At 41.0% G+C, this 24,543-nt stretch overlaps 2 protein-coding genes across 3 annotated transcripts; both read left to right on the forward strand.

Moving 5' to 3' along the window:
- The first annotated feature begins 297 nt into the window (after positions 1-297).
- On the forward strand, positions 298-15,560 carry pip4k2ca (phosphatidylinositol-5-phosphate 4-kinase, type II, gamma a). The gene is made up of 10 exons (XM_082518556.1): positions 298-781; positions 2,741-2,838; positions 3,096-3,192; positions 3,575-3,721; positions 10,856-11,002; positions 11,257-11,295; positions 11,407-11,520; positions 11,786-12,050; positions 13,030-13,133; positions 13,526-15,560. The coding sequence occupies exons 1-10, from the start codon at positions 623-625 to the stop codon at positions 13,604-13,606; spliced, it is 1,251 nt and encodes a 416-aa protein (XP_082374682.1). The 5' UTR covers positions 298-622; the 3' UTR covers positions 13,607-15,560.
- A 5,374-nt stretch (positions 15,561-20,934) lies between these two features.
- Positions 20,935-23,976, forward strand: ackr5 (atypical chemokine receptor 5). 2 transcript variants are annotated; one of them, XM_082518558.1, is made up of 3 exons: positions 20,935-21,368; positions 22,454-22,902; positions 23,069-23,976. In XM_082518558.1, exons 2-3 carry the CDS (start codon positions 22,501-22,503, stop codon positions 23,531-23,533), a joined length of 867 nt encoding a protein of 288 aa, XP_082374684.1. In that variant the 5' UTR covers positions 20,935-21,368; positions 22,454-22,500; the 3' UTR covers positions 23,534-23,976. The 2 variants fall into 2 exon arrangements, with proteins under 2 accessions (XP_082374684.1, XP_082374683.1); XM_082518557.1 differs by having other exon boundaries at positions 20,937-21,368; positions 22,454-23,976.
- Positions 23,977-24,543: the final 567 nt, after the last annotated feature.

A 24,543-nucleotide genomic window follows, 5' to 3' on the forward strand; every position in this document is an offset into this window, starting at 1 on the left:
AGTGGGGATGTCTTATTTTTTTTCAGATTTCTGAAAATGACTGAAAAACTGGAGAACTGTTGCTCAAAACCACTTGAAAAAACTTTATTCTAAAGTTTGGCTGCCTAGAAGCAAAATATAAAGAAATGAAGGCTGTTTCAAGACTTTTGCACATTACTATATATCAGTATTAAGATAATATTTACTCTCATTTTCAGATCTATGACAGAGATGAATTAACATTTGATATGATCCAGTTTTTAAGAAACCGTATCCAACTGACGGAGAAATTAATCGTACACTGACCACGTGGTCTATAATAACACAGGTGGGCTCGAGGGGGCGGTGGTGGACTGTCTGTCAGTGATTACATGGACCTGTGAAGTCACGCTTGGGTGAAGTTAGTAATGATTCATCTCCTCGGTTTAAACGTTAAGCGGTGCTCTGGGGAAACAGCGTCAGTCTGACACCAGCTGAGCGGGTCTGGTGACCTTTAGTTGTTGCGAGCCTGGACAGAACAGCGCGAGGAAGGTTAGCCGCTTTAGCTTGAGAGCTCCGGGTGACGGCAGCCGTCAGGAAGAGGCGTCACCGCCCGCACCAGCGCCAGTCGGAGCAGGGCACAAGGGGGAGACGGTCTGCGGCTATGGCTGCCCTCGGTAACACGGGGGCTACCTCCAGTCCTATGGTGATCCTGGCGCCCAAAACGAAGACGAAGAAGAAGCACTTCGTGCAGCAGAAGGTGAAGGTGTTCCGGGCTAGCGACCCCGTGCTGAGCGTCTTCATGTGGGGCGTTAATCACTCGGTGAGTCGGTGTTAGCTAACGTATCACTAAATGCTAATGTTTAGCTCAGTGTTAGCATGAAAGCTAGCCAGAGTACAGGTAACATCCCCGGACAGGTGAGGGTGTTAGATCGAAATCCGTCTGGTTGAGTGACAGTACACGTTCACCTGGAGAAGAACACGGATGTTTACAGAGCTGCACAAACGGTGGGAACTTGTTTTGCGGCACACGGGGCTGAAAGGTCTTTATAGTCGTACAGTTTATTTACAAAGCAGGTAAATGTGATTCTGTCCTGCTGAAGTTTCTCACGAGTGAAAATCATTCACATAAAATCCTGGCTAAAGAATTCCCGGTGTAGTTTAATATTCATGAACTTTCAGATGTATATATTATTTGAAGGGGTCACAACACCTGTCACAATTTCTACATAACAGATGAATGAATGGCATAAACAAACATAAAAGACAAGTATACATTAATACAAGAACATTCAAACTTGGCACATACGGGGCTATAAGACCACAGAAACCATCTGTGTTTTGACAGCCTAAAATTAAAATGTTCATATTTCAAGATCTGTTTGAATTCCCCCTTTAAATGTGTCAAGCAGGGGAAATCAGGGTGGTTCTAGTCTGTTGTGTTTGGGTGGGGCGCTAGAAATAAAGGATAGGGAACTGATGAGATGAAAACTGGAAGTTTGAGCAGCTGACTACTAAAATAAAATAATCTCTCTCTGAGATCACTGTCTCTCCTTCCACGCTATCCCAGCATCGCTGTATGATGACTTGTATAGGGTGAAGATCCTCACTTAAAGTCTGCATGTGGCTCAGTCTGTAAATCTTTTGTGCATATCTCAAAATGCTTACAAATACAAAAGGTGCATCTTTGTGGGTGGGGTGCACATGACCTCACAGGTTTCCTTCAGTATTGCCACACTGATCGGTCAGTTTCTGTAAAGAAACAAAAAAAAAATAGAACTGTGTAAATGAACAGATTCCTGGTAGAAAGCATTGTTACGTTCTAAAAAAACTCCACTTGAAGGTTAAACGTGCTGAATCATGCAGAAACTCTGACACAGCTGTCTAATAATGACCACATCTTAACAATAACAGCCTTTAAATTTCAACTAAAATATTGGAAACACGTTACAGCTCAAATGTCTTATTCTTCTTTTTATTCTTGTCCTACTGTTCAATGAACGTGATGGGCTGCTGAGCATTTTCTTCTTGGAGCTATTGGTGGATGCGTTAATTTATAAACCGCACTCCATGTTTTATTCAGTAGGACCTGAAACTAGTGAATGAGCCCATAAAGTCATGAAGAAGGTGTTTGCTGAGGTCACAGAGCAAATTAGCTGAGATCCATGCAGACTTTGTGCCCCAAAGTTTGCCTGTGGTTTTGAGTAACAAGAGGATTGCTCCACTCTATACTTCATTTATAAAAGTAGCTCATTCTTAACTACAAATAATATTTTTTTAAAAAGTGTCAGATTGAAAGAAATTTTTGAAAAGTAATGAAGTAATTTTAAACTAAACATTTGATGCTGCTTTAATCCAAGATATCAGCAATCTGGTGCTTTTTCTCTTCTTACATGAAAGACATTTGATGGCCTCATTTTGGATTCTCTTAAAATGATTAATGAGCCGCTTTAGTTGTGCAACATCAGAAAACTGACAAGTCCCCACAGTGCTGTCTTACAGCTTGAGAGTTACAAATGTTTGTTTTCTAAATCTCTTCTAAAAATCTCTTCTTATTGCCTGACTTGTTTTCGCTTCATTTGGCTTGTTTCTTGTCATTTTCAAGTATTTTTAATCATTTTCTTTTGAATGGTTAATGCATTTTTAATCTTTCTGTGAAGCCCATTGTAACATTAAGATCAGTTGTCTTTCATTGCTTGTAAAAACAAAATGATATTTGTCAGTTGTGGGTTTATTTCAGACACTGAATTCTGTTTAATGATTGCCTCTTTTTTTTCTGCAGATTAATGATCTCAACCAGGTGCCTGTTCCCGTCATGCTGCTGCCCGATGACTTCAAAGCCAACACTAAGATCAAAGTCAACAACCACCTCTTCAACAAGTAAGACTCAGAAATGAGCACATTTTCACATGGAACAGATTGAAATTTATAACTAGTCAAGTGAAAATGTAACTTGCTGACCCCTTGAAGCGTTTGAGAAACTACAAAAAAACCCATCGGGGTATAAATCAGTGATAAGACTGGATGTTTGTGTTGGACTGTAGAGCTGGACAAATGTTTTGGAGCTGAAATTTAGTGAGAAATAAGTCATGTTTGTCTTGGAATGAGTTAAGTTTCCTAACTGCTTCCTCTCACAGGGAAAACCTCCCAGGACATTTCAAGTTCAAAGAATACTGCCCTCAGGTCTTTCGAAATCTAAGGGAACGGTTTGGTATTGAGGATCTGGACTATCAGGTGTGTAAAGTTGAGTCGTTGGCTGGTGATCACTGATGATACTGTTGAATGGCGCATTCAAAACAAATATGAAGTTTTTGCCTGGCTCGAGTACAAACAGTCTGCGCAGCGAAGAGAATTGACCTGAATTTGCTTTGGGCTACACAAAGACAGCAAGTATTAGTTGTAAATCTCCTGGCACCACCGACAATCAGAAATGGAGGATGGCTGTACTGAAGCCATTTGAGAGGCGGAGCTTTCATTGGTGGTACTGCATGTTTGGGGCGAATGCACCATAAGGGATGATCGTAGCTTGTTTTCATAAAAAATGACTGAAATTACTTCTTGTCTTTAGTACTTTACTAAAGATGAGTGCCTGTGCTAACCCGTGTGACGTTTCCAGGTGTCACTGACTCGCAGCCCACCTTTCAGCGTTGATGATCAGGGAGAAGGCCTGCTCCTTAACTCTTATGACCGGACGCTGGTGGTTAAGCAGATCTCCAGCGAGGATGTGGCAGACATGCACAACATCCTGTCAGAGTATCACCAGGTATGGTTATAGCTGTGTGTGTGTGTGTGTGTGTGTGTGTGTGTGTGTGTGTGTGTGTGTGTGCCAGGTCAGCCAAACTAGTGATGTCTGCAGGCCATTTAGACGTGTAGAAAGCTTTTCTGGCCTGCCCAAACCTTTAATTACAACTCTGATCAACACACGTCATTTTTAAATCCCATGGCTTTATTTTCTTAGTTCTTTCTCTTCCAAGTGTAATTATTTATAGTATTTTATGACATTTAAAACTTTTTTTTTAAAGATTATTTACCTTGTTTTCCTGGCTTGAGATTAAATTTCATGGAAGCACTGGTCTGCATATAGTTGAGGCTTAAGAGTCTGTGTTGGCTCACCTTACAGAAGGCTTTGGCTTTTCCTGTTATTAACAAAACTGTATTTAAATCCTCCCAGCTAGTTTCCCAGACTTGGATTAAACCTAAGACTAACACTAGGCTTATGGCATGTCTGGTAAACTAAGCCTTGGGTGACAAAAATTGTATATGCAGGATAAAAAGTTTATTTATTGTTAATAAGTTTACACGCCACATTTGTTTGTGGCATGTGGCTTGTTTGTTTGTTGTTTGATGGTTACTTTTAAAGGGTCTCTGCCTTGTTGTGTGGAACCAGTAAATGGTATTTGTATAGCGCTTTGCTAGTCCCCAAGGACCCCAAAGTGCTTTACACATTCAGTCATCCACCCATTCACACACACATTCACAGTGTCTCGCCCAAGGACACAATGACCTTCTGATTACAAGGCGAACTCCCAACTCCTGAGCCACGATCGCCCCAGTGTCATTAACTGAAGTAGCTAAAGCCTGTCTGAAATGTAACTACACGTTACATTGCACGAGTTCTAGTCAAGTCTGACGCACTTAGCCATTTCCGGTCCAAATGCCTCTTCAGATCATATTTAGATAAATACTTGCACAACACTGGCAGTTAAATGGGTGTAAATTCCTTCAACTACGATCGAGTGATTAGTTACAGGTGTTAACATACCATCTAGGTAACAATGAGAAACAGATTTACTAGCAGTTAGTTTCTAAGTTTAACAATAAACGAAATTCCAAAAACCAAAACCCAAGTGGTTTAAGGGACTATTTTTGTCTTTCTTAAGACACACACGCGTACAAACAGACAAAAGCCTGTGTGGTTCTGTGAGATTAGATCCTCCTGTACCAACACATGCAGAGCCAAAGATGGCTGCAGGTGTCTGTCAGAAAGCCTGTGTAGAGTTCCTTCAAAACAAAAATGAAAATGAGGTCCAGCCAGGTAAAGTTAACACAACACAGGTCTGTGACAACTCTGCGCAGCTATTTCAGGTATTTGAGATGAGATGCGATCTTTGAAGAGTTGGTGAAGAGTTCAGTGGAAATCAAAGTGGTTTTGCCTGAAGTCCTACATTCCTATTGACTACAGCTAATATCAACAAGACAACAATGGCAATGTCTGTTGCAAGTTTTATGGTTTTGGTTAAATGGTTTCAATAAAAATACACTCTGAAGGTCAGTGACGTACAGCCCTATAAATGCTGATGAGCAGATTAGTCAATGTATACCTGTGGTGTATCAGAGATAACACTATCCACACACTCAAGTCAGTGACTAATATGATGTTGCATGGTTAGAGTAATTTGTTGCAGAAAAGTAGCATTACTAGGGAGAGTCACTGATCAATAAGTGACTCTAGTTGTATGGTTTGATCTGCCATGACAGGAGACTGCCGATTAGCCTCTAAATCATATTCTCATTAGACTGAGCTACGGCCGACATGTGCCTCTCGGAAACAAGCGTGGTTGTTAGAAAGTGTAAATACCTGAATTCAATTCAATTCAATTTTATTTATATAGCGCCAAATCACAACAGTCGCCTCAAGGCGTTTAATATTGTACAGTAGATCGTACAATAATAGATACAGAGAAAAACCCAACAATCATATGACCCCCTATGAGCAAGCACTTTGGCGACAGTGGGAAGGAAAAACTCCCTTTTAACAGGAAGAAACCTCCGACAGAACCAGGCTCAGGGAGGGGATAAAAGGGATACAAAAAACATGCTGTGGAAGAGAGCCAGAGGTTAATAGCAGATATGATTCACTGCAGAGAGGTCTATTAACACATAGTGAGTGAGAAAGGTGACTGAAAAGGAAAAACTCAATGCATTATGGGAATCCCCTGGCAGCCTAACTAAGGGGGGATTCAGGGTCACCTGGTCCAGCCCTAACTATATGCTTTAGCAAAAAGGAAAGTTTGAAGCCTAATCTTAAAAGTAGAGATAGTGTCTGTCTCCCGAATCCAACCTGGAAGCTGGTTCCACAGAAGAGGGGCCCGAAAACTGAATGCTCTCGCTCCCATTCTACTTTTAAATACTCTAGTAAGTATTTAAAAGTATATAAACCTTTGATTTGACTCTGAAAAAAATGAGGATATGAATTCAGTTGTTCTTGTTTGCGTCTTCCTCATCGTGCAGCAGCCAGTACTATCCCCACGCAGCCATTTGCCTGTTAATTTTGCATCTCCTTTACTTCAGAGAAGTCCAGACTCTCCTATGAGGGCTGGTTTTTGTGATCAAGCTAGTTTTGAAAACACAGCGCTGTTAAATAAGCCTTGTTCTCATTAAAAAATAAGAACATTAAAATGGTGAGTTAAACAAGATTATGACATGATAGTGAGAGAGCCGAATGATATCTCTGTGTGAAAGCTGAGAGTTTTTAAGCTGACAGTGTTTGTGCTTTTTTTCATTCAGGTGGAGAATATAGTTATTTTATGCAACTAATGCTTAAGATTTGTTTTTGTTTTTTTTGTTTTTTAAATCTTTTTCAAACCCATCCTGTTTGTGGATCACAAAATTGAATTCATAAACATTCTTTTCTGAGGAACAGAGTTTATTTGATATTGTAAATGTCAGTTAATATTTAACTGGTGACACACATTCTTAGCAAAAACAAACAAACAAAAAATTATATATATATATATATGTTATTAAAACCCGATTCTTTGATCCCCATGATAGAACAGAGAAAACCCGACTCATAGTGGTCAAAACATTTATAATTCTTTATTCAATCATCTTCCGGAAGAGAGAGCCCTGCACAGCCCAACGCCAGTTGCAGGATCTCTAACATTAGAATCATAAAATGTGTCTCATATAGGTGTTATTTTGGTACTTTACATGTCACACAGTTTCAACAACTCCTTATATGGTACAAGTTCCTCTTTTCTGTCTGGCTTCCCGTATTTATTAATATGCTTGTATAGCTCTACACTAACTTCCTGTTTTCAGTCTGGCTGAGCACTTAGTTTGTGAGTCAAACAGACAATGTAGATGTCAGGGCCTTTTATTGTGAAAGGAAGAAACAGGAAGAAGCCCTTTCTGAACGTTGATAGAACAGGTATTGGATTTTAATAATAAGAAGACAGCTGAGCGAACACTAATTTTAGTTAAGTTTATGCAAATTCATGTCAAAACAAAGTTAGACCAATTCGAAGGCTGACTTGCTTCATATTATCTTTTTTCCCATCCATCCATTTTCTTTCAATTATCCAGTTTAGGGTCAGACTTCAACCTTTTTCTAGTGTCATAGGGTGAGGGGCACATCAAGAGACTTTTAACCTCACATCTTTACTGAAAGATCACGTTTCCTTCAACAGTAATCTGCTGAGAAGCTGCAGGAAGAGTGACATTAATAAAAGGGTGACATGCAAGTTGGAGACTGTCCCAGTTGTTTCTTTTTCATCCTGCAGTGCAACTATAAATAAACCTCCCCATGAGCATCTTGAGTCCTTTCTGCCTGCTGCTCATTCAGTCAGCCCGGAGTCTGTCTGTCCATCTCACCTCCTGTCTGCTTTCCTGAGCTGTGTGTCTGCTGCTGCGCGTGTCCTACTTCACGTATTTTCTGTCTCCTTCATTTGGACCTTTGCAGCTGAAAAAAACAAAAGCATTTGTCCTGGAGGTCTGGAAGTAAGCATTTCGTGCAGATTATGAAAACAACTATTTATAGATTTGGCAGCAGGCTGGTGCTGTGAGTAAGAAAATAATTTCTTATTGTCTTGAATCATCCTTGATGGAGATCCTGGATTTGGTTTAAGGTGTTTCTCAGACACTCAGCCAGGCCGTTAACCTTCCTGTGGGCGGAAAGCCCAACTGGAAGACGATATCCTTCTGCAGACCAAAGCATTTCTCATCATCAAGGTTAGCCAAGGTTGTTTTTTTTTGTTTGTTTGTTTTTCTGTTACAGTCACAGGACACCTTTGCGCACAGGGCTGAACAAACACGCTATATTGTTGGTTTATTAAAGATATTCAAATGTTCATATCGCCACATCTGTGTTCATGTAAATATCAGAGTACATTTGAAGGGGAGATCAGAGCGGTGACATGCTTTCTTTCCTGTTTTGTTTGTTTACGTCAGGTTTTATTTGCCATTTGCCGTTCGGCCTGGTGGAGCTGAGTCATGTAGATGATTCAAAACTAGATCTCACTTCAGGCTAAACAGTCCACTGAGCAAACCTTTGGCTGCTTTGGGCTCTCGGTGGAATGTGTAGCCTGTGGTTGTGCAGCCTACATAAAAGTGCGAGGGAGATGAGGAAAATGGCAGCTCTGTTTCAGGACGTTTACTTCATTCAGCACTGAATGAACTCATTGTTTGTGCGTTCTGCATTTTAGTTTGTTTTGTAGATCAGTTTGTTTATTGTGAGTTTTCTGGAGGATATTTAACTTCTGTGCTACATTTTTAGCCTGCAGAACATTTGTTCGCTTGGACCGGGCATGAGAGCTTTGACTTTACTTTAGCATTACTCAAATTAATTTTGACAGTATTTTGGGTGAGGTTTTTTGGCAGGTGTAGGGATTTTGTCTTGAGGATCTGGTCTGTTGATGCTGTGATAGACTGGTGAGCTGTCTAGAGTGTACCTCGCCTCTCGCTCTACGACAAATGCGATGGGCTTCATTGGCTAAACGGTCAAAAATAGAAGGATTTTTATAGCAACATTTTTAAATGCATTGCAATAAAATTACATTATATTTGCTCGCACACATAGTAGTGTAGTCCTGTGTCTTCGTCAGCCAGTAGTAACAAAAGAGTGCAAAACAAACTGTCAAAAAGAGCATCAGCACAACAGTGATGTGCATCCAGAGAATGGGCAACTTTCTTGCTTCCAAATGTTTCCTGGCGCCTGTTTATAGTCAATCTGTTGACCAGATAGTCTTGGAAATGCAGATTAACATTTTATTTGAAGTAATCTGGAAACTCATGATATTTGTTTGTTGGGTAGGTATTTGCATTTTGGTTTGGGGTTTCATGTATTGGTTTATTTACAGCGTGGGAAAAAGATAGTTTAAGCGTGCGCATCTGATCATCACGTCATTTCACCAGCTTTGTTGCTAGATAATGTTGTGATAATGAACAGTTGGCTGAACATGTGTCACTGGCTTCGGTTGGTGATGGAGAAAGCAAAGGTGATGCCTGTGATCACTTTGCATGTAAATCTTAACAGCACAGCTTCTGTGTGTGTAGTAATTTTAACAACACCTTCAAAACTTTAACTTCCCACACTGTAGACTCAATGAGCACTTTATTAGGAACGCATGTACACCCGCCTGTTCATGCAGTTATCTAAGAATGTTCTCTAGATACACTCCAGGGTGGGGCTGGTTGGGTGAGGCACCACCACATTGAGATGTTTTATATCCCACTGCTTATGGTGCATGTTTTCTTGGTGTGCCTCCAAACTGTTTTCATTTGTACACATTACAAGTTTTTCTTAACACAGATGGGAGCGGTTTACTGACTTAGCCATAATTTTGAAATGCTTGTGTGCCACAGTGAATCAAGTGAGTGTAAAATATGAAGGCTTCATGTAGTCAAGGCTTCAATTTGAACTTGAATTTGACACAACATTTATCGAGTTATGTATAAAAGTCATGCAGATAGCTGAGCTGAACAGAAAAGCATCCACATGTATGCAAGCTGCAGATCCTCTGACAGCCTCGTGGTCAGAAAATGGTGTTAGGACACAAAGAGAGATGTCTTTTTAACACTGTGAGCATCTATTGGTCTGATGGGACACTGAATGAGGCCAGTCTCAGGGAAGCATCTATTTTAACTGACTGCTATAGCGAGTGCTGAGCACAGCTAAAAGTCTGACCCTGATACACTCAGTAATTGGCCTCCATCACTTGTGAAGTTAACATTTGGGTTTGTTGATAATCTTTTGAGTTATCGATGCTAGATTTTTGGCCCATTCTCAAGTCAAAGCAATTGTTAATTCAGTAAAAATGATGGGCACTGTCATCTTACTACAGTGGGCGTGTCCTCTACCTACTGATGTGTGAATGAAACTCGATGCCTAAGTAAACACTTTGTAAACCACATTTGGTATATTGTTCTTAGGAAAGCTGCCGTTATGCACAGCTGCTGAAATAAGTTGTTCAACCGGTCTTAGTGCAAAGGTCTGTCTAACTTTAGTTTGTTGGTGATGGAGTACCAGATGAAAACAAGAAGTACTTCGAGTTTCAGCTTTTCCCATGCATGCTTGCGAGCCAGCCAGGCTTATTAATGACTGCCCAAGTATATTTTTGCTTGTTTTTTATGTGTTTCCATCTCATGTTTTAAAAATTCAGTTGCTACTTACCAGCGGGGGGGGAGGTCAGAGAGTAAGTTTACTTTATCCTGAGACATTTTGGCAGCCAAACCAAGACGATATTCCGGAAAATAGTTGGAAGTTTACCAGAGAAGCAAATAATGTTTGCATGCAAATCAGCGTAGGTACAACAAAGGATGGATCAGTAAGAAACAGGAGCAGACCAAGCATGACCCAAGTGTACAACACATAATGATGTGTCAGGGCTTTAAAGTTTATGATGAATCTCATTTCTCCACGAGAGACGATATGAAGCATTGCAAAGACCCTCAATTTAAATTTTCAGTTGAATTGAAATTGAGACATTGATCTCAATTTCTCCAGCACAGACATGAAACTAGAGTTATTAATCGCTCTTGCTTCAAAAGAGAGTTTGAATGTTTGAAGCTTTAACTTCAGTTTTTGTTCGTTGTGTTTGTGAAGTTGTTTCTGCCGTTGACATTAATCCTCCTTTTCCACCTGTCATGCAAATTCACAGTCATTTCCTCTTTGCAGCACATAGTGAAGTGTCACGGGAACACGCTGCTGCCACAGTTCCTGGGTATGTACCGCGTCACCGTGGACAGCGAGGAGACCTACCTGATGGTCATGAGGAACATGTTCAGCCACAGACTGGTGGTGCACAGGAAGTACGACCTCAAGGTGAAGAGGAACTGCATGGCAGTCTGACCTTTTTTTTTAAATCACTGCTTCTCATCAGTGATTCACAAATTAATGAGGAAGTCGTGCTAGTTTCCACAAGTTGAGATTTTGGAAATGGTCCAAATTTATTCATGATTTTATTAGAAAAACAAAATGATTATCCGTTTAATTTAGTGTTTTGCTCTTTAAGATGGTCTCTCACTCTTTCTGTTTGATGTGTCAGTGGTAATATTAAAAGCAGTTTCTCTTTGTAGGGCTCTCTGGTGGATCGGGAAGCAAGCGACAAAGAAAGGGTAAAAGAAACCTCTTCCTTTGTCCTCTTTTCATATCATTATGTTGTTTTCTGTCTTATCTCAAAGCCAAGAGTCCTCCTGAGATGTATAATTTATTAATTTACCCCGAAGGTCAAAGAGCTCCCTACCTTCAAAGACATGGACTTCAGGAACAACATGCAGAAGGTTTATGTGACTGAGGAGGAGAAGGAAAAGTTCATGGAGAAGCTAAACAGAGATGTCGAGGTGGGTGAGCGGTTTTGTTGTTGTTGTTGTTGTTTCTCTCCTCTGCCACACAGTGGCAGTATCAGCCTGCTGAGGTTGCTCCTCTGTTGCTGTTTAGGAAATATTAAATGTATTTACTTAAATTACTAGTGAAGGAGGAGAAGTTTCAGTTTTATGAGGAAATTGCAGATCTATCGTGTTTTAAGAGTTTGAAAATCGAAGTAGGTATTCTTTTTAAGCTTGGTTATAAAAGCCTTTTAGAAAACACTGTCCTCTCCTCGCTCAGTTTCTAGTGAGGCTGAAGATCATGGACTACAGCCTGCTGCTCGGCATCCACGACATCGGCCGAGCTGAACGGGAGGAGGAGGAGTGTGAGGAAGAGGTCAAAGAGGAAGATCCGGAGGCAGAAAACGGCCTTGCACCGGGTCCTACGGTGGGCTCTTATGGCAACTCTCCGGAGGGAATCGCTGGTTACATGTCCTCCGTCAAGCCTCTGGGGCCCGGGGAGTTCGACCCCTACGTGGACGTGTATGCAGTTAGGAGCTGCCCAGGTGAATACTGGTGGGGAGGGGATGCTTAAACCTGAAAGTTAGCTGACTGCATTGATCAAACCAGTACCAGTGACTGTTTTCTGTCTTCATTTTATTTTTTAAACCAACACCAACCGTTTGTTTCTACATGTTTTGAGTCATTGTGTGATGAATCAATCAGTGCCTCACAATCAGCCGATTGTCTCTGCCATGCAAAATTATGCTGTCGTGCTATAAATAGTTTATGAGCTCCAGGCTCCAAAGTACATGGGGGTGGGTTTAGCACTCAAGCTGGTTTATTTCTCCCAGCATTTTTGAGCCAGAGCAGGAGACGGTCGTGTAATATTTAGGGATTAAAATAAACATCTGTTTAAAACTTGCACCTTAACTTGTTTTTGTATTCTGCGATTTGTTGTGTGGCGAACTTTGAGCGTGAGTATTATGGGATGTGTCATGGTTCAAATACTACTGCACCAGTTTAAAGGCTATGACACAGAGGACGGTGACTTTTTTTACCTGTCTTATTCCTGTCTGGAGAAAACTACCAAAGGTCATATCAAGATGTCAGAAGGTGGCATATGAAATGTCTCCTTTTTACCCGTTTTCTCCAACCAGGCAGGTTGTCTGTTGTTTGAGAATAATTTTTGAAGAAAGTCATATTCTAATCCTTGTAATTGTTGTTTATTGCTGTGAAAAGGAGAAACATGTTCTGTGTAACAGCCTGGAGATATCACCCTGACAACTTTAGATCCTGAAGAAATCTTTTTGGAAGTTGAGCCTGGTGTTTCAGATTTGGTTGATTTTCTTTTATTCAGTGTAAAAAAAGAAGAAAAGCCTTTTACAAATGACTGTAATGTAATAATATAGCTGTAGTTGTTCTAATTTTAATATCTGAACAGGGAGCTTTTGGTTTGATGCTTTTTAAATGAGACCTGTGACTACTGCTGTCACCACAAGCCTGGTAAAATAACCCAGATTGTTCTCTGCCTTTTAATCTCAGGAGCCCCTCAGAGGGAGGTCTACTTCATGGGCCTGATTGACGTGCTCACGCAGTATGACACCAAGAAGAAAGCCGCTCATGCAGCAAAAACTGTCAAACACGGGGTGAGTAGCACAAGAGAGGTGGAGGGCTGCTGTCAGCCGCTCGAAACACTCTGCTGTACCCGTACGGAGGTCGAGAAATTTACAGATGAAGCTGGTCGCTTAGATTATTGTAATTCCTTGTTTACTTGCTTATAATGCCTCCCTGAAACGACTGCAGGGTGTTCAGAATGCTGCTGCTAGGCTTTTGACAAAGTATCCCAAATACTCGCATGCCACTCCCCTGCTGATCCAACTGCAGTGTCTCCCTGTTAAGTTCAGGGTCCATTTTCTGCTTCGGTGAAGCATTTTGTGATTTTTATCTTGAAAGGTGCTATATAAATAAAATGTTACTTTACTTACTTACTGACAATGTTATGTATTTATTTGTTCCCCCCTCTCTCTCTGTGTTCCAGGCTGGTGCTGAAATCTCCACAGTCCACCCCGAGCAATACGCCAAAAGGTTTCGTGATTTCATCTCAAACATATTTGCGTAACACTGCCACAGGTCGATCCAATTGAGAGCTAAAAGTCTTCTACTATAGACTAAAAGTAGTATGCACACACACACAGGTCATTCTTTAGAGTTGATGATCTGAGGCAAGACTTAAGTTGTAGCAATATAATATACTACTTCTGATGCATATATTTATTTTTAAGATGTATTTCTGTAGATGTTAACACTTAATGAATTAACTCTGGAGCAATAGGGTACCTGCTGTTGATCAGTGTTGAAAGTGTTAAACTGCATCTGTGTAAGTTCAGATATTATGTCTCTTTCCTCTGCTTTACTTTGGTTTTCCAGCTGTGAACTTAACTTAGATTGATTAAACTTTTGCTTTTGCAGAGGATTAGATGAGAACACTAATTTCATGTGTTAAATAAATAGGAGATGTTGGCTTAAATAGAATAAAGGAAGTAGAGGGGAATGGGTTTCATAGCTCTTTCCAAAAGTAACAAAAATCTGCTTATATGCACCTCTAAAGCACCACAGAGGTAACCTTGTGGTTAACATCTCTGGGTTGGACGATAACTGCTGATTGACGATACATTTGGAGATGAGAGGTTTCTGTGTGAACGATCCATCAGTATCTGAGTGTAACGACTCAGATTGAGGCAGACTTGAGGCACCACATCAAGTCTGCTTTACAGATACCCCCCCCAAAAATGTCAATGAGGTTTATTTCAAGCAAAAATGCTATTCAAAATTGTCCCAAATCTCGGTTTATTGAACTGGGCTCAAATCTGGTGACTGTGAAGGCCGTAGCATAAGATTTGCATCATTCTCACGAGAGAATTCAGCGAACCCTTGTGCTCTGTGGAAGGAGGCGCTGCTATCAGGAGAAATACTTCATCACATGAAAAGACAGAAATCAGTCAGAAGAGTTTAGTTTTGACTTGCAGTGATGCTTTCATGTCAGTCAACTCACAGACTGCATACACCCCATCTGATCTTAAATGGCTCAGTAAAATAATAACCTAGTTAAAAAAAATCTACAAAAGATGTATATCTCTTTTTTTTAAATAGATTTTTAAATACATGATAAGACCACAACTTATTTTCTTAGACAGTTTTTGTCATTGATGAGGTTTAGAGGTGCCAGTAGGCAGATGTTCTCTCGGCAACAAAACATATTCCCTACACCCTGTGAGCTTAATGAAGATTGGTATTAAATGCAGTAGTACACTAGGTTCTGCACTTGAAGAATATTATTATTTATGGATATATGGATGCCATTTGATTTCCAGTGCCAAATGTGTGGGATCAAAGCTTTATAAAAGCAGGATTTGCACTTTGAATGAGTGTTTTGCTGCTGAGCAGGTAAATGAAACGCAGTTTGAGCAGATCAAATGCTGATTTCCACCAAAGCCTCCATTATTCTCATCATTAAAATGTGTAGAGCAACATTGTCACAGTTAAACGACCAGAAAGAAGAAAATAGAAAGCATATGGGACGATTTGGCCTGCACACATCTCTTAGCCTGTTAGGATATTCGGTAGTTTGAAGGTGATTTATGAAGGTGCAAATATTTAAGGATCATTTCTGCCTTTTAAAAAAAATCATGTGTTTTTGATGTTGTTGTTGTTGTTGTAAAATAAATATGAAAACAGCTTCTGAGAATGAGCCCATCCGTCATGATTCTGACTCCTGGTGTAGTATTTTGTGTGTTAAAATGACCGATATGAGTCACAGTAGCATTAGGATTATGAAGTATCATGTGTGTAATGTAATGGTATTTGAGATTTAGTGATGACCAGAGTACCGTGTGAAACATTCTGGATATAAACACTACATTTCAGTCGCTCAGCCTTACAGCAGTGGGATATTAAACAGCATTCCTGAACAGTGACAGGGCAGTGATACTCTCTGTATGATGCCTCATCTACTCCATGATTGCACATGTATTTTTACAAATCAGCTTTTGGACCAAAATATATTTTACCAAGAATTTCTGGAAAGTGTTCGACTCATCATTCTTGTGTAATTGTGTAACTCTGTGTGCGTGCGTGTTGGTGTGTGTGTGTGTGGGGGGGTTGGTGGGTGAGGGGAGAGCTGTATGCTCACTATCTCAACTTCTAAATGTAAAAAAAATTTGATAAAATGAGGGAGGGGGGGAAGATTTGAGGTTCTACGGTTTCAGCTGCTCCTTTTAGGAGTTGCCACAGCAGATCATCTGCCCCCCTCTCTAGAATCCTCTTCAGTCACACCAACACTCTGCATACCCTCCTTCACTACATCCATGAATCTTCTCTGTGGGCTTCGTCTTTTCCTCCTGCCTGGCAGCTCCATCGTCAACATCCTTTGACCAGTGTATCCACTATCCCTCCTACATATGTCCAAATTATCTTCAGCTTGGCTCCTAACTTTGTCTCCAAGCCGCTCAACCTGAGCTGGCCTTCTAATCTTGCCCGCCCTCTTTACTCCCAGTAAAAATCTTAACATCAGTGCTTGAGATGGAGTGAGTACAGCTGGTTTTATTCTCCTGCCTTTTATCTCTAATTCTTTAAGTGGCTGGCCAGTATAGTAATGGTTTGCATTTATATAGCGCTTTTCGAGACCTTTAATGCCACTATTCATTCACTCTCACATTCACACACTGGTGGAGGCAAGCTACAGTTGTAGCCACAGCTGCCTTGGGGCAGACTGACAGAGGCGGGGCTGCCATATCGCACCGTCGGCCCCTTTGGTCATCACCAGTAGGCGGTAGGTGAAGGACACAACGACCAAGACAGACAGAGCTGGGGATTGAACCGGCAACCTTCCGGGTACAAGATGAGCTGTGATACCTTGCTTGGCAGTTTCCAAGGCCTTAGGTATGGGCAGCTTGCTGTATTTCTTAGCACCCCTTTCTTCATTGCATCTTTCTGCAGCTCTGATAATTGGCTGACTTCCCTCCGTGCTACCGTGATCCTGGCTCCTTCTCCATGGAGGGAACTGCTGGCTGTTCATCTTGTAGCCAAGCATCTCCGTGACCACTGCTACCATGGTGTAGATCAGCTGGTTAGTTCCCATGATGGTCTCTGTAGAGATTGTCCGTAACGCTGCATTCACATCATCTAGTAGACCTTCAGAGGGTAGTCTTGGTACCTGGCTACGGAGGGTCCAGGTACCAAGTGTGACCTGATCTTTCAGGTCACACTCAACGCTCCTTGTGTCAAACTTTGATGTCTTGGCTCACTTTTGCTGTAGCATGTGTTGTATATATCATCAATCTTCAGTTGTGATAGCAGTTTTTTTTTTTTTTTCAGAATGTTGGAACGCTGGGCCACTAATTGTTTGGATGTTGGATATTGAAGATTCCATAGGTCCCACATCCTCTTCAAGATGCTCCAAAGGCGTATAATGTTACCACGATGTTATCCAGAGCGAGAGAGATATACATAAAGCCCATTTTTCAGGCTCATTGTTGGTGTTTTGGTAACTACCATGTAGGCAGTTGAAACCAGAAGTGTATAAAATTCTAGTATTTCGCTCACTAAAGCTGAAGCACAGTTATTTGGAGCTTAAAATAATGGTGAAAAACACTGAAAAAGCCCCATCAGCTGAGGTGATTGGTTGTGTTTGGACACCTGTTAATCTTACAATACTCAGTCAGTAACCATCCTAAGAAAAATGAGGTTGCATATGGGCTATACAGTCAAACGTTTGCAGATATAAAGTGATAAATCTGCAAGTGAAAATGTCTTGGATTAGAGTTGCAAGCAGTGCGAGTAAATGGTTACCCTGGAGGTAGTTTGTTAGTATTTTGCAGGTCAGAATAATCAGATAAAGCATAGGTGTTGACATTAGAGCTGTTCTTAGATAATGTGATGAAGGTCAGGGGCTGCTTTTTGTCTCACTGTTTCCAAAAGATGTGTTTCTGCTGACTGGTTCCTTCCTGTTTCATCAGCAGAGATCAAATCTGCTGACTGGTTCCTCCTTGTTTCACCAGAAAACCGAAGGGGGGCCCAGTCAACAGGATGGGCACAGAAAGACAGAAAGAGGGAGCAGTTGAAGGGTCAGTAAGCAACAAAGTGCTGACCGCCCCCAGAGACAGTAGGAACGTTGAGTCCAGAGAACAGATCCCATTAATCAGTGTGAATCGTGGCCAAAACAAACCTTCCTGCATTCTCCCCATATATTGCTGACCTTGGTTTAGCCCCAACTGTGAGGCCATGGCTTATCCGGGCTCACTCATCACGTGCACTGCCCTCCACCATCCCTCAAGACCAATCTTAACTTTCTTTTGTCCCAGTACTTCAGTCATTAAATCACCTGATGCATAACCACAGAGATGAAGCCAAGCTCGCTTTTAAGAGTGTTAAAATGTTGTGATGATGAGGATGTGTGCTTCTCTAGATTAAAGAGCCTCCTTCCTCAGTGAGGCTGGGGTGGCCCAGGGCTCCCACCTTGCTCTACACTCGGCAAATCGCAGCACAGAGTACGGCTTCCTGGCATTGTTCTCTGCTATGTGGGCCCTCTTTATACTATTTCTCTTTATACTATTTCTTCTTACTGGCATCATACTTACAGGATCATGTGAGATAACTAACAAATGCATCCTCCCCCTCCATCACTCAGTCACTGCAAACCTTTTAACCACTTAAGCCAAGGCTGTTGAACAAGATTCTGCCTGCTCGACTTTGTTGTATTTTTTGATTATTGCTGGAAGGCCAGTTCAGCAGTCTTCTACTTCAAAAGTATGCTCTACATGTAGTCTAGCATTGTCTTGCTGAAATACACAAGGCATTCAGTCAATCTGTGTGTCCCTGCCTCCACTCTGTGTCTTCACCACAGCCATTTCCATGATTTTCACGAAACCATTTATATCCTTAACATCAGACCTAACCAACACCGCCGCCGTTCCCTTCATGTACATGTACATTGAAGTGTGCTGTCTTACCTCTGGACACTCACTTCATCCAACTTCCTCCAGAGTTTGTCTTTCACTTCTGACATCCAACCTGTGGGGCATAGGGACTGACAACATTTAACGTAACACTTCAGTTTCTAGCTTTAAACTCATTCTTTTCTGACACCCTCTTCATCTCCACAACACTATTCTCATGCCATTCCTTCAAGGTTAGGGTTATTCCATTTCTCTGTCTACACCACTGGTGTTAAACTCCAATCCTCAAGGGCCGGTGTCCTGAAACTTTTCCATGTGTCCCTGCTGCAACACACATGAATAAAATTAGCAGGTCATTAGCAAAACTCTAGAATTTGACTGAATGCTGAGGTGGCATTTTGCCCATTTGATTCATGTCACAGCAGCTCATGATTTATTGAACATGGTGCAATAAAACTACTTTTAGAAGGGTTTTCTAAATCCTTACATTTACCTCAGTAGGGTTAGGGGTTCCCATCTAAGGATACAGTCAGGTTCTACTATGAACTACTAATTTATGCAGGTGTGTTGCAGCAGGGACACATGGAAAAGTTTCAGGACACCGGCCCTCGAGGACTGGAGTTTAACACTCCTGGTCTACACCATTGCAGAGCAGCTTGAATCCACCTTGAGTCCTCCGTCCTTGCTTCCCTTCCAGCTGGTAAAAAACAAATCGTGACCATTCTAAATAACAGGCATCCAATACTAACTTTTGTCCTTGTTTCTTGTGCATAGCGATTTCTTTTGGTTATATTATATATTCTATATAATGACATATTCTTCACAATTTTATGTTGAAGGACATTATTCCAAATGCATAAAACGATGCAGGACTTGCAGACAGACAGGTAAATAAAAATCTGAGCTCTTTGTTAGGAGTCTAAAGTTTGTAAGAAGTCTAAAAGAAACAAAATCCAAACTTGGAAACTGGAGCATGATGCATACAAAGGAACAAACACAGGCAAGATAAATAAATGCTTAGACGAAGGATAAAAGGAAATTGAGACCATGTATACATATACACACAAATAGACTAATCAGGGGCAGTGGAAACGCATGGGGAGCAAAACACACCTGAACTTAATCAAGGTAAGAAGACAAGAAGCTGGAGTACATGAGACACATGACTGACAAAATGAAACGGAACAGAAAGGATTCAAACAGGGAAACAAACGTCTAATACAAACACAGACAACAAGAAAGCACAGAGACTAGACACAAAAACAATTCAAACAAAACAAAAATGATTCCAGAAACAAGTCAACAAAAACTCAACATACAATAATAATCCAAACTTGAAGAGTTAACAAAGAAAACCAGACTTAAAAACTCAAAAATAAACGGAAAACTTGAAATGAGCCCAAAGAATCTCAGACCATGAAAATAAAGGAGATGTTGAAATGTTAGAAACATTATCAGCTGCGACATTGCACCATCATTGGTCTACTGTAGCAAAATAACCAGACTTTACTGCAACATTGTAGTACTGTTATGTGTAATACAACATATATATGATGATTTATTATTATCTTATGACAGCTTATCAAATTCGAGGTAACCCAGATGCTACCTGCAAGCTGATGTCTGACCTTTGACCTATGGTCCTGAAGCATTACATACTAAAATGGTGTATTTTATTATCTTTACCCATGTGTTTGGGGCAGAATTGGCCGAAATCTTTGGCTTCTATGAGCTGTAAAAACTTTATGGCATCATTTCATTTTCATTGTGTCTCATTGAAAAAATAAAAAAGCGTGTTGTGCAGCTCTCTACGTGCATCTTCATATGGTTCTTTTTGACATTTTTTTTCCACTGTCAACTTTGACCTTGGGTACTAACAATAAAGGTCGAGGTTAAATACTTAGCCAACCTGGGTACTCATATCCCCGGAGGCCTAGTATATTGTTGTGAAGTAAAGTAAGTTTTTCATAAAAATTTGTGGGTAATAAAATGTTTTAATTGATTTTTTTCACATTTGGTGCGACTTTAATCCAATCTACTATCACACAACATAAAAACATATCTAAAAAGAAACTATGGATGCTGGACAGACAGACAAGCAACCAGAACCGATTACGTTCTCCCTTCAGGGGGAGAATTACAGTTATTCTCTCTTACAGAACAGCCTTTAAACTACCAGTGGTAAGCCCATAATATTTGAACAATGATGCATTATGTTTTGCAATTTCGCCCCTGTACACCACCACAGTGGATCTCAAATCAGACAGACACGATGTGATTCAGGTGCAGACATCCAACTTTAATTAAAAGGGGTTTAATAGAACCCACTTTTATTCTACTAGTAGAACCTTTGCATTATTCACAGCTTAATCTGTTTTTTTTAATGTAATTTAATAACAATCAGCTTTCAACAGCAAATTTGAATTTTTTTAGATTAAAACTGTACATTGAATTCTCATTTTTATATACTTATATGGGTTTACTTGAATGGAAGACAGCTGTGATTTGTCGAGGGCGTGAACTTTACAAAGGGAACTTGGGTCACTGAGAAACTTGAGTTTCATTATTGCACATTTCTAGCAATAATTACTTTTGGAAATCCTCCTTATATAACTTCTCTATTCATGCGCAATACATTATTTCTTTATTTAAATTATTGTATCACTAGCTTTGTGGCTGTCTCTGTACTTCAGTTGTCCTACTCAGTGCTCACTGAGGATGCCATAGCTGTATGTGTGTGTGTGTTTGTTTATGGGAAATGGGAGGGTAGAAACTCCTGTTCGATTGCCCACATAGTCCTGAGCAGCAGAGCTGAAAAGGCACATCTCCCATCTGCAGACTTCACACAGAAGATTCTCCACTAGACGATAAGGTCTCAGGAGCGACCTTCCCCATTCAGCTCCTGTGTACGCTGCCACCGCCACTGAGGTACGAGAAAACTCAGTCATTTTCAAGGTTGTTAAACCCCACTTTACCTTTAGTCTAGATCTTAAAGGGAAACACTTTATACATCTATCTGTTGTCAGGTGTGGAAAATCATGTTATTGTTTTTACATAGAAATATATTTTTACACAGAAATATAGATAGAGATCGTCAGTTGTTAGGTTGCATTTAGGTGTAGGTGATTTTGAAGAGATTGGAGGCTTCAAAATCTGACACTTGCAAGTCTGAAGAGGTCAGAGATCCAGCAACACTCTGTTGTGTAATGCTTTACCAGCGTGTTTCAGATTGTGTTGATTTATTTATGCAAGTTTCTGGAGTTTTGACCTCTTTGGATTTTTTTTAGATAGAAGAATGTGTGAAATGAAAAGCACTTTTTTTTCTTTTTCACTGTTATAGACGTGCAAAGTTGAATCTGTTGAAATCATCTCCAGGAAAAATAAGCTATTAATTGGGCATTTTCTGTTGGTGTAAAGGCAAGCTTGTCAGTAGTTTCAGGTTGCAATTTGGGGAAATGTGGGAGGCTGATTTGGATGAGAATAGTAAAGTAAAGGCACTGTGGACAAATTCACCTTCCTCCAAGATGCATGGAGGTGAGGATAAAATCTAAAGGTGTCAAAACTTGTGCAACACTTCTTGCAGAAAGATCTATTTCATGGTTTTTATTGTACATAGCATGAGTGTTTCTGAGTTTTTGACTTCGTTTCAGCTTAGTGAGAAAGAAGAATGCTTGGAATGGAAACCGTCTGTGTTTTAGATGTGCAGAGTTATATATGTGGAGCGTTGTGAATGAAAAACATGCTATAAATCTGAATTCTAAACATATCCATGCTTGCATTCACCTCAACGCGAGGCACTCCTGCTCTGAACTGAACACTGTAGGTTGTGAAATAGTTTTCTAATAACCTGCTGGGCTTTTTGTATTCACCTCTCAAAAACATTTTGAGTAAACCACCCCCTCCTCCTCCTGTGCCCCTCTTATGCAACGTCTTAAAACATAATCAGATTAACCTCAAAATAAATTTAAACCCTGTCAGGATATGAAACGCTTTCCTTTGCTTTTTCACTCCAGAACATGACCATTTTCAACCACTCGCTTGACTACTTGAACGGCACGCCATGGTTCGTCTCCGAATGCACCCTCCAGCTCAACACGAACTCCCGGCGCATCGCCCTCTTCCTGATGTACCTTTTCATCTTCATGGTGGGCCTGATGGAGAACACGCTGGTCGTCTGGGTCAACTGGCGCCGAAGGCATTCCTCCAATGCGGTCCTCTTCTGCATCATCAACGTGAGCCTGTCGGACCTGATGGTGATTGTGATCCTTCCTTTCTTCATGATGGAGGTGACCATGGACCAGGTCTGGCTGTGGGGTCGCTTCCTCTGCAAGGTCACCCACCTCATCTACGTGATCAACTTCTACAGCAGCTCCTTCTTCCTGGCCTTCATGACCCTCGAACGCTATTTCTCACTGTCAAGACCGTCATCGTCAAGCTTCTTCCCTGCGGGAGGCCGGAAGCGGTGGGTGGTCTGTGGGGGCCTCTGGGGGCTCTCCTTGTTTCTGGCTCTGTTAGAGAACGTCCATGTGAATCTTCTGGAGTGGGAAGAGCCAGGTTGTTACATGCTGCCTGAATACAACTACACCGAATGGTTCGTCACTGTGTCTTTCTTGTGCCTGGTTTTCCAGTTCCTGGTCCCCGCTGCTGTCATCATTACCTGCAATGTGCTGATTGCTCGTACAGCCAACAGGGCGACGGATGTGCAGAACCGACGGGATGTTTGGCTGGTGCACGTATACTCCCTTGTGTTTGTAATGTGCTGGCTCCCCTACCACTTGGTCATGTTCTTGATGATAATAGACGACCTTGAGCCCTATGTATTCAGCTGCAACACGGTGGAAGTGCTCTACTTTTCTTTCAGCGTGGTGCAGACCATTTCGCTTTTGCACTGTGTTGCCAACCCCTTCCTCTACAACTTCCTCAGCAAGAGCTTTCGGAACAACCTGATCAACACCATGTTGAACTACATTCCCAGAGAGGGGACTGCAGAACAGGTGGGACCCAGAGCCAACGCCAAAACTGCAAATGAGGGCGGTACAGACCTGGGAAAGCGGAGTAACGCCAGCACCAGCCATTCTGATGTTGGATCATAAGATGAAGCTGAGCTAAGGATCAAGTAAGCTCCATTTGACCGAACTAAATTCAGCCCTGTTGCTTCCAAGTATCACAGGCATCGATCGGGCTCATACCTTCCTCTCATAGTCCACTTCCTGTTTTGTTAAGCATGTACCTGATCAGTTTCACACACAGGAGGGCAGGAAATGTTTGATGTCTTCCTGCAAAGCTGCTCAACTCACACTGGAACTCATGGCACAGTGAATGTTCCAGGAATTCGTGTCAACAAAATGTGCTGCAGTGCCCCACAGGAGAAATCCTCATATCAGTATACACAAATGCAAATGTGAAAATGTAACTGTTTAATTGCATAAAATCAAAGCTTAATGTTACTAAATGCTTATTTATCTGGATGCTGATGTAGTCATACCTGTAAAAAAACAAAACAAAACAAAAAAACAATAAAACTCCCTTAAACGCTGGTGGTTTCGATCCAAGCTGGAAAAGCTGAGTTGGCTTTTGTAAGATGATTTGATGATGACAAAGCACAGCCACTCATTTGGAAACTTGTTTATTTTAACAAGGAAATTTGCCTTTCTTGCAGATGGCTTGTCCTTTCTGCTCATCTTTATTACATTTACTTCCGTTTCTGGAATGTTTCATGTTCAACAGGTTAAACAATAAGAAGGCAGGGGGGGAAAAAAGAAGCGGGGTCTGTGTGTCTACAAACGGCACAATAACAGGAAGAGACCAGGCTTTGCAAGGGCAAAGGTCTGAGCTGCTGGAAACAGGGGAAGCAGATTTCTGCAGATTCATCACTGAATTTCTGATGATGGAGCAGCTCATCCAACAGATAAAAAAATAACAATAATTCAGAGGTGATAACAGTCTTCCTAGAGGCATTTATTGCAAAAACAATATAAAAAAAAACATATAAACATATTTAGCTTTAGAAATAGACAACGAAAGGCATAAAAATAATAAATAGTTGCTGTCATAAATATGAGGTAAGACACAAAAATCGCACAGAAATGTGTAAATGGGCACT

This window comes from Aulonocara stuartgranti (genome assembly GCF_965226115.1).
Source record: "Aulonocara stuartgranti genome assembly, chromosome: 20".
Classification (NCBI taxonomy): Eukaryota; Metazoa; Chordata; class Actinopteri; order Cichliformes; family Cichlidae; genus Aulonocara; species Aulonocara stuartgranti.

Bases quoted from the DNA above. Each gene is read 5' to 3' on its own strand.
- pip4k2ca (XM_082518556.1), top strand. From the start codon at position 623: ATGGCTGCCCTCGGTAACACGGGGGCTACCTCCAGTCCTATGGTGATC. The intron at 2,839-3,095 runs GTAAGACTCAGA...TTCCTCTCACAG, and splicing joins AACAACCACCTCTTCAACAA to GGAAAACCTCCCAGGACATT. The intron at 12,051-13,029 runs GTGAATACTGGT...TTTTAATCTCAG, and splicing joins TGCAGTTAGGAGCTGCCCAG to GAGCCCCTCAGAGGGAGGTC.
- ackr5 (XM_082518557.1), top strand. From the start codon at position 22,457: ATGACCATTTTCAACCACTCGCTTGACTACTTGAACGGCACGCCATGG.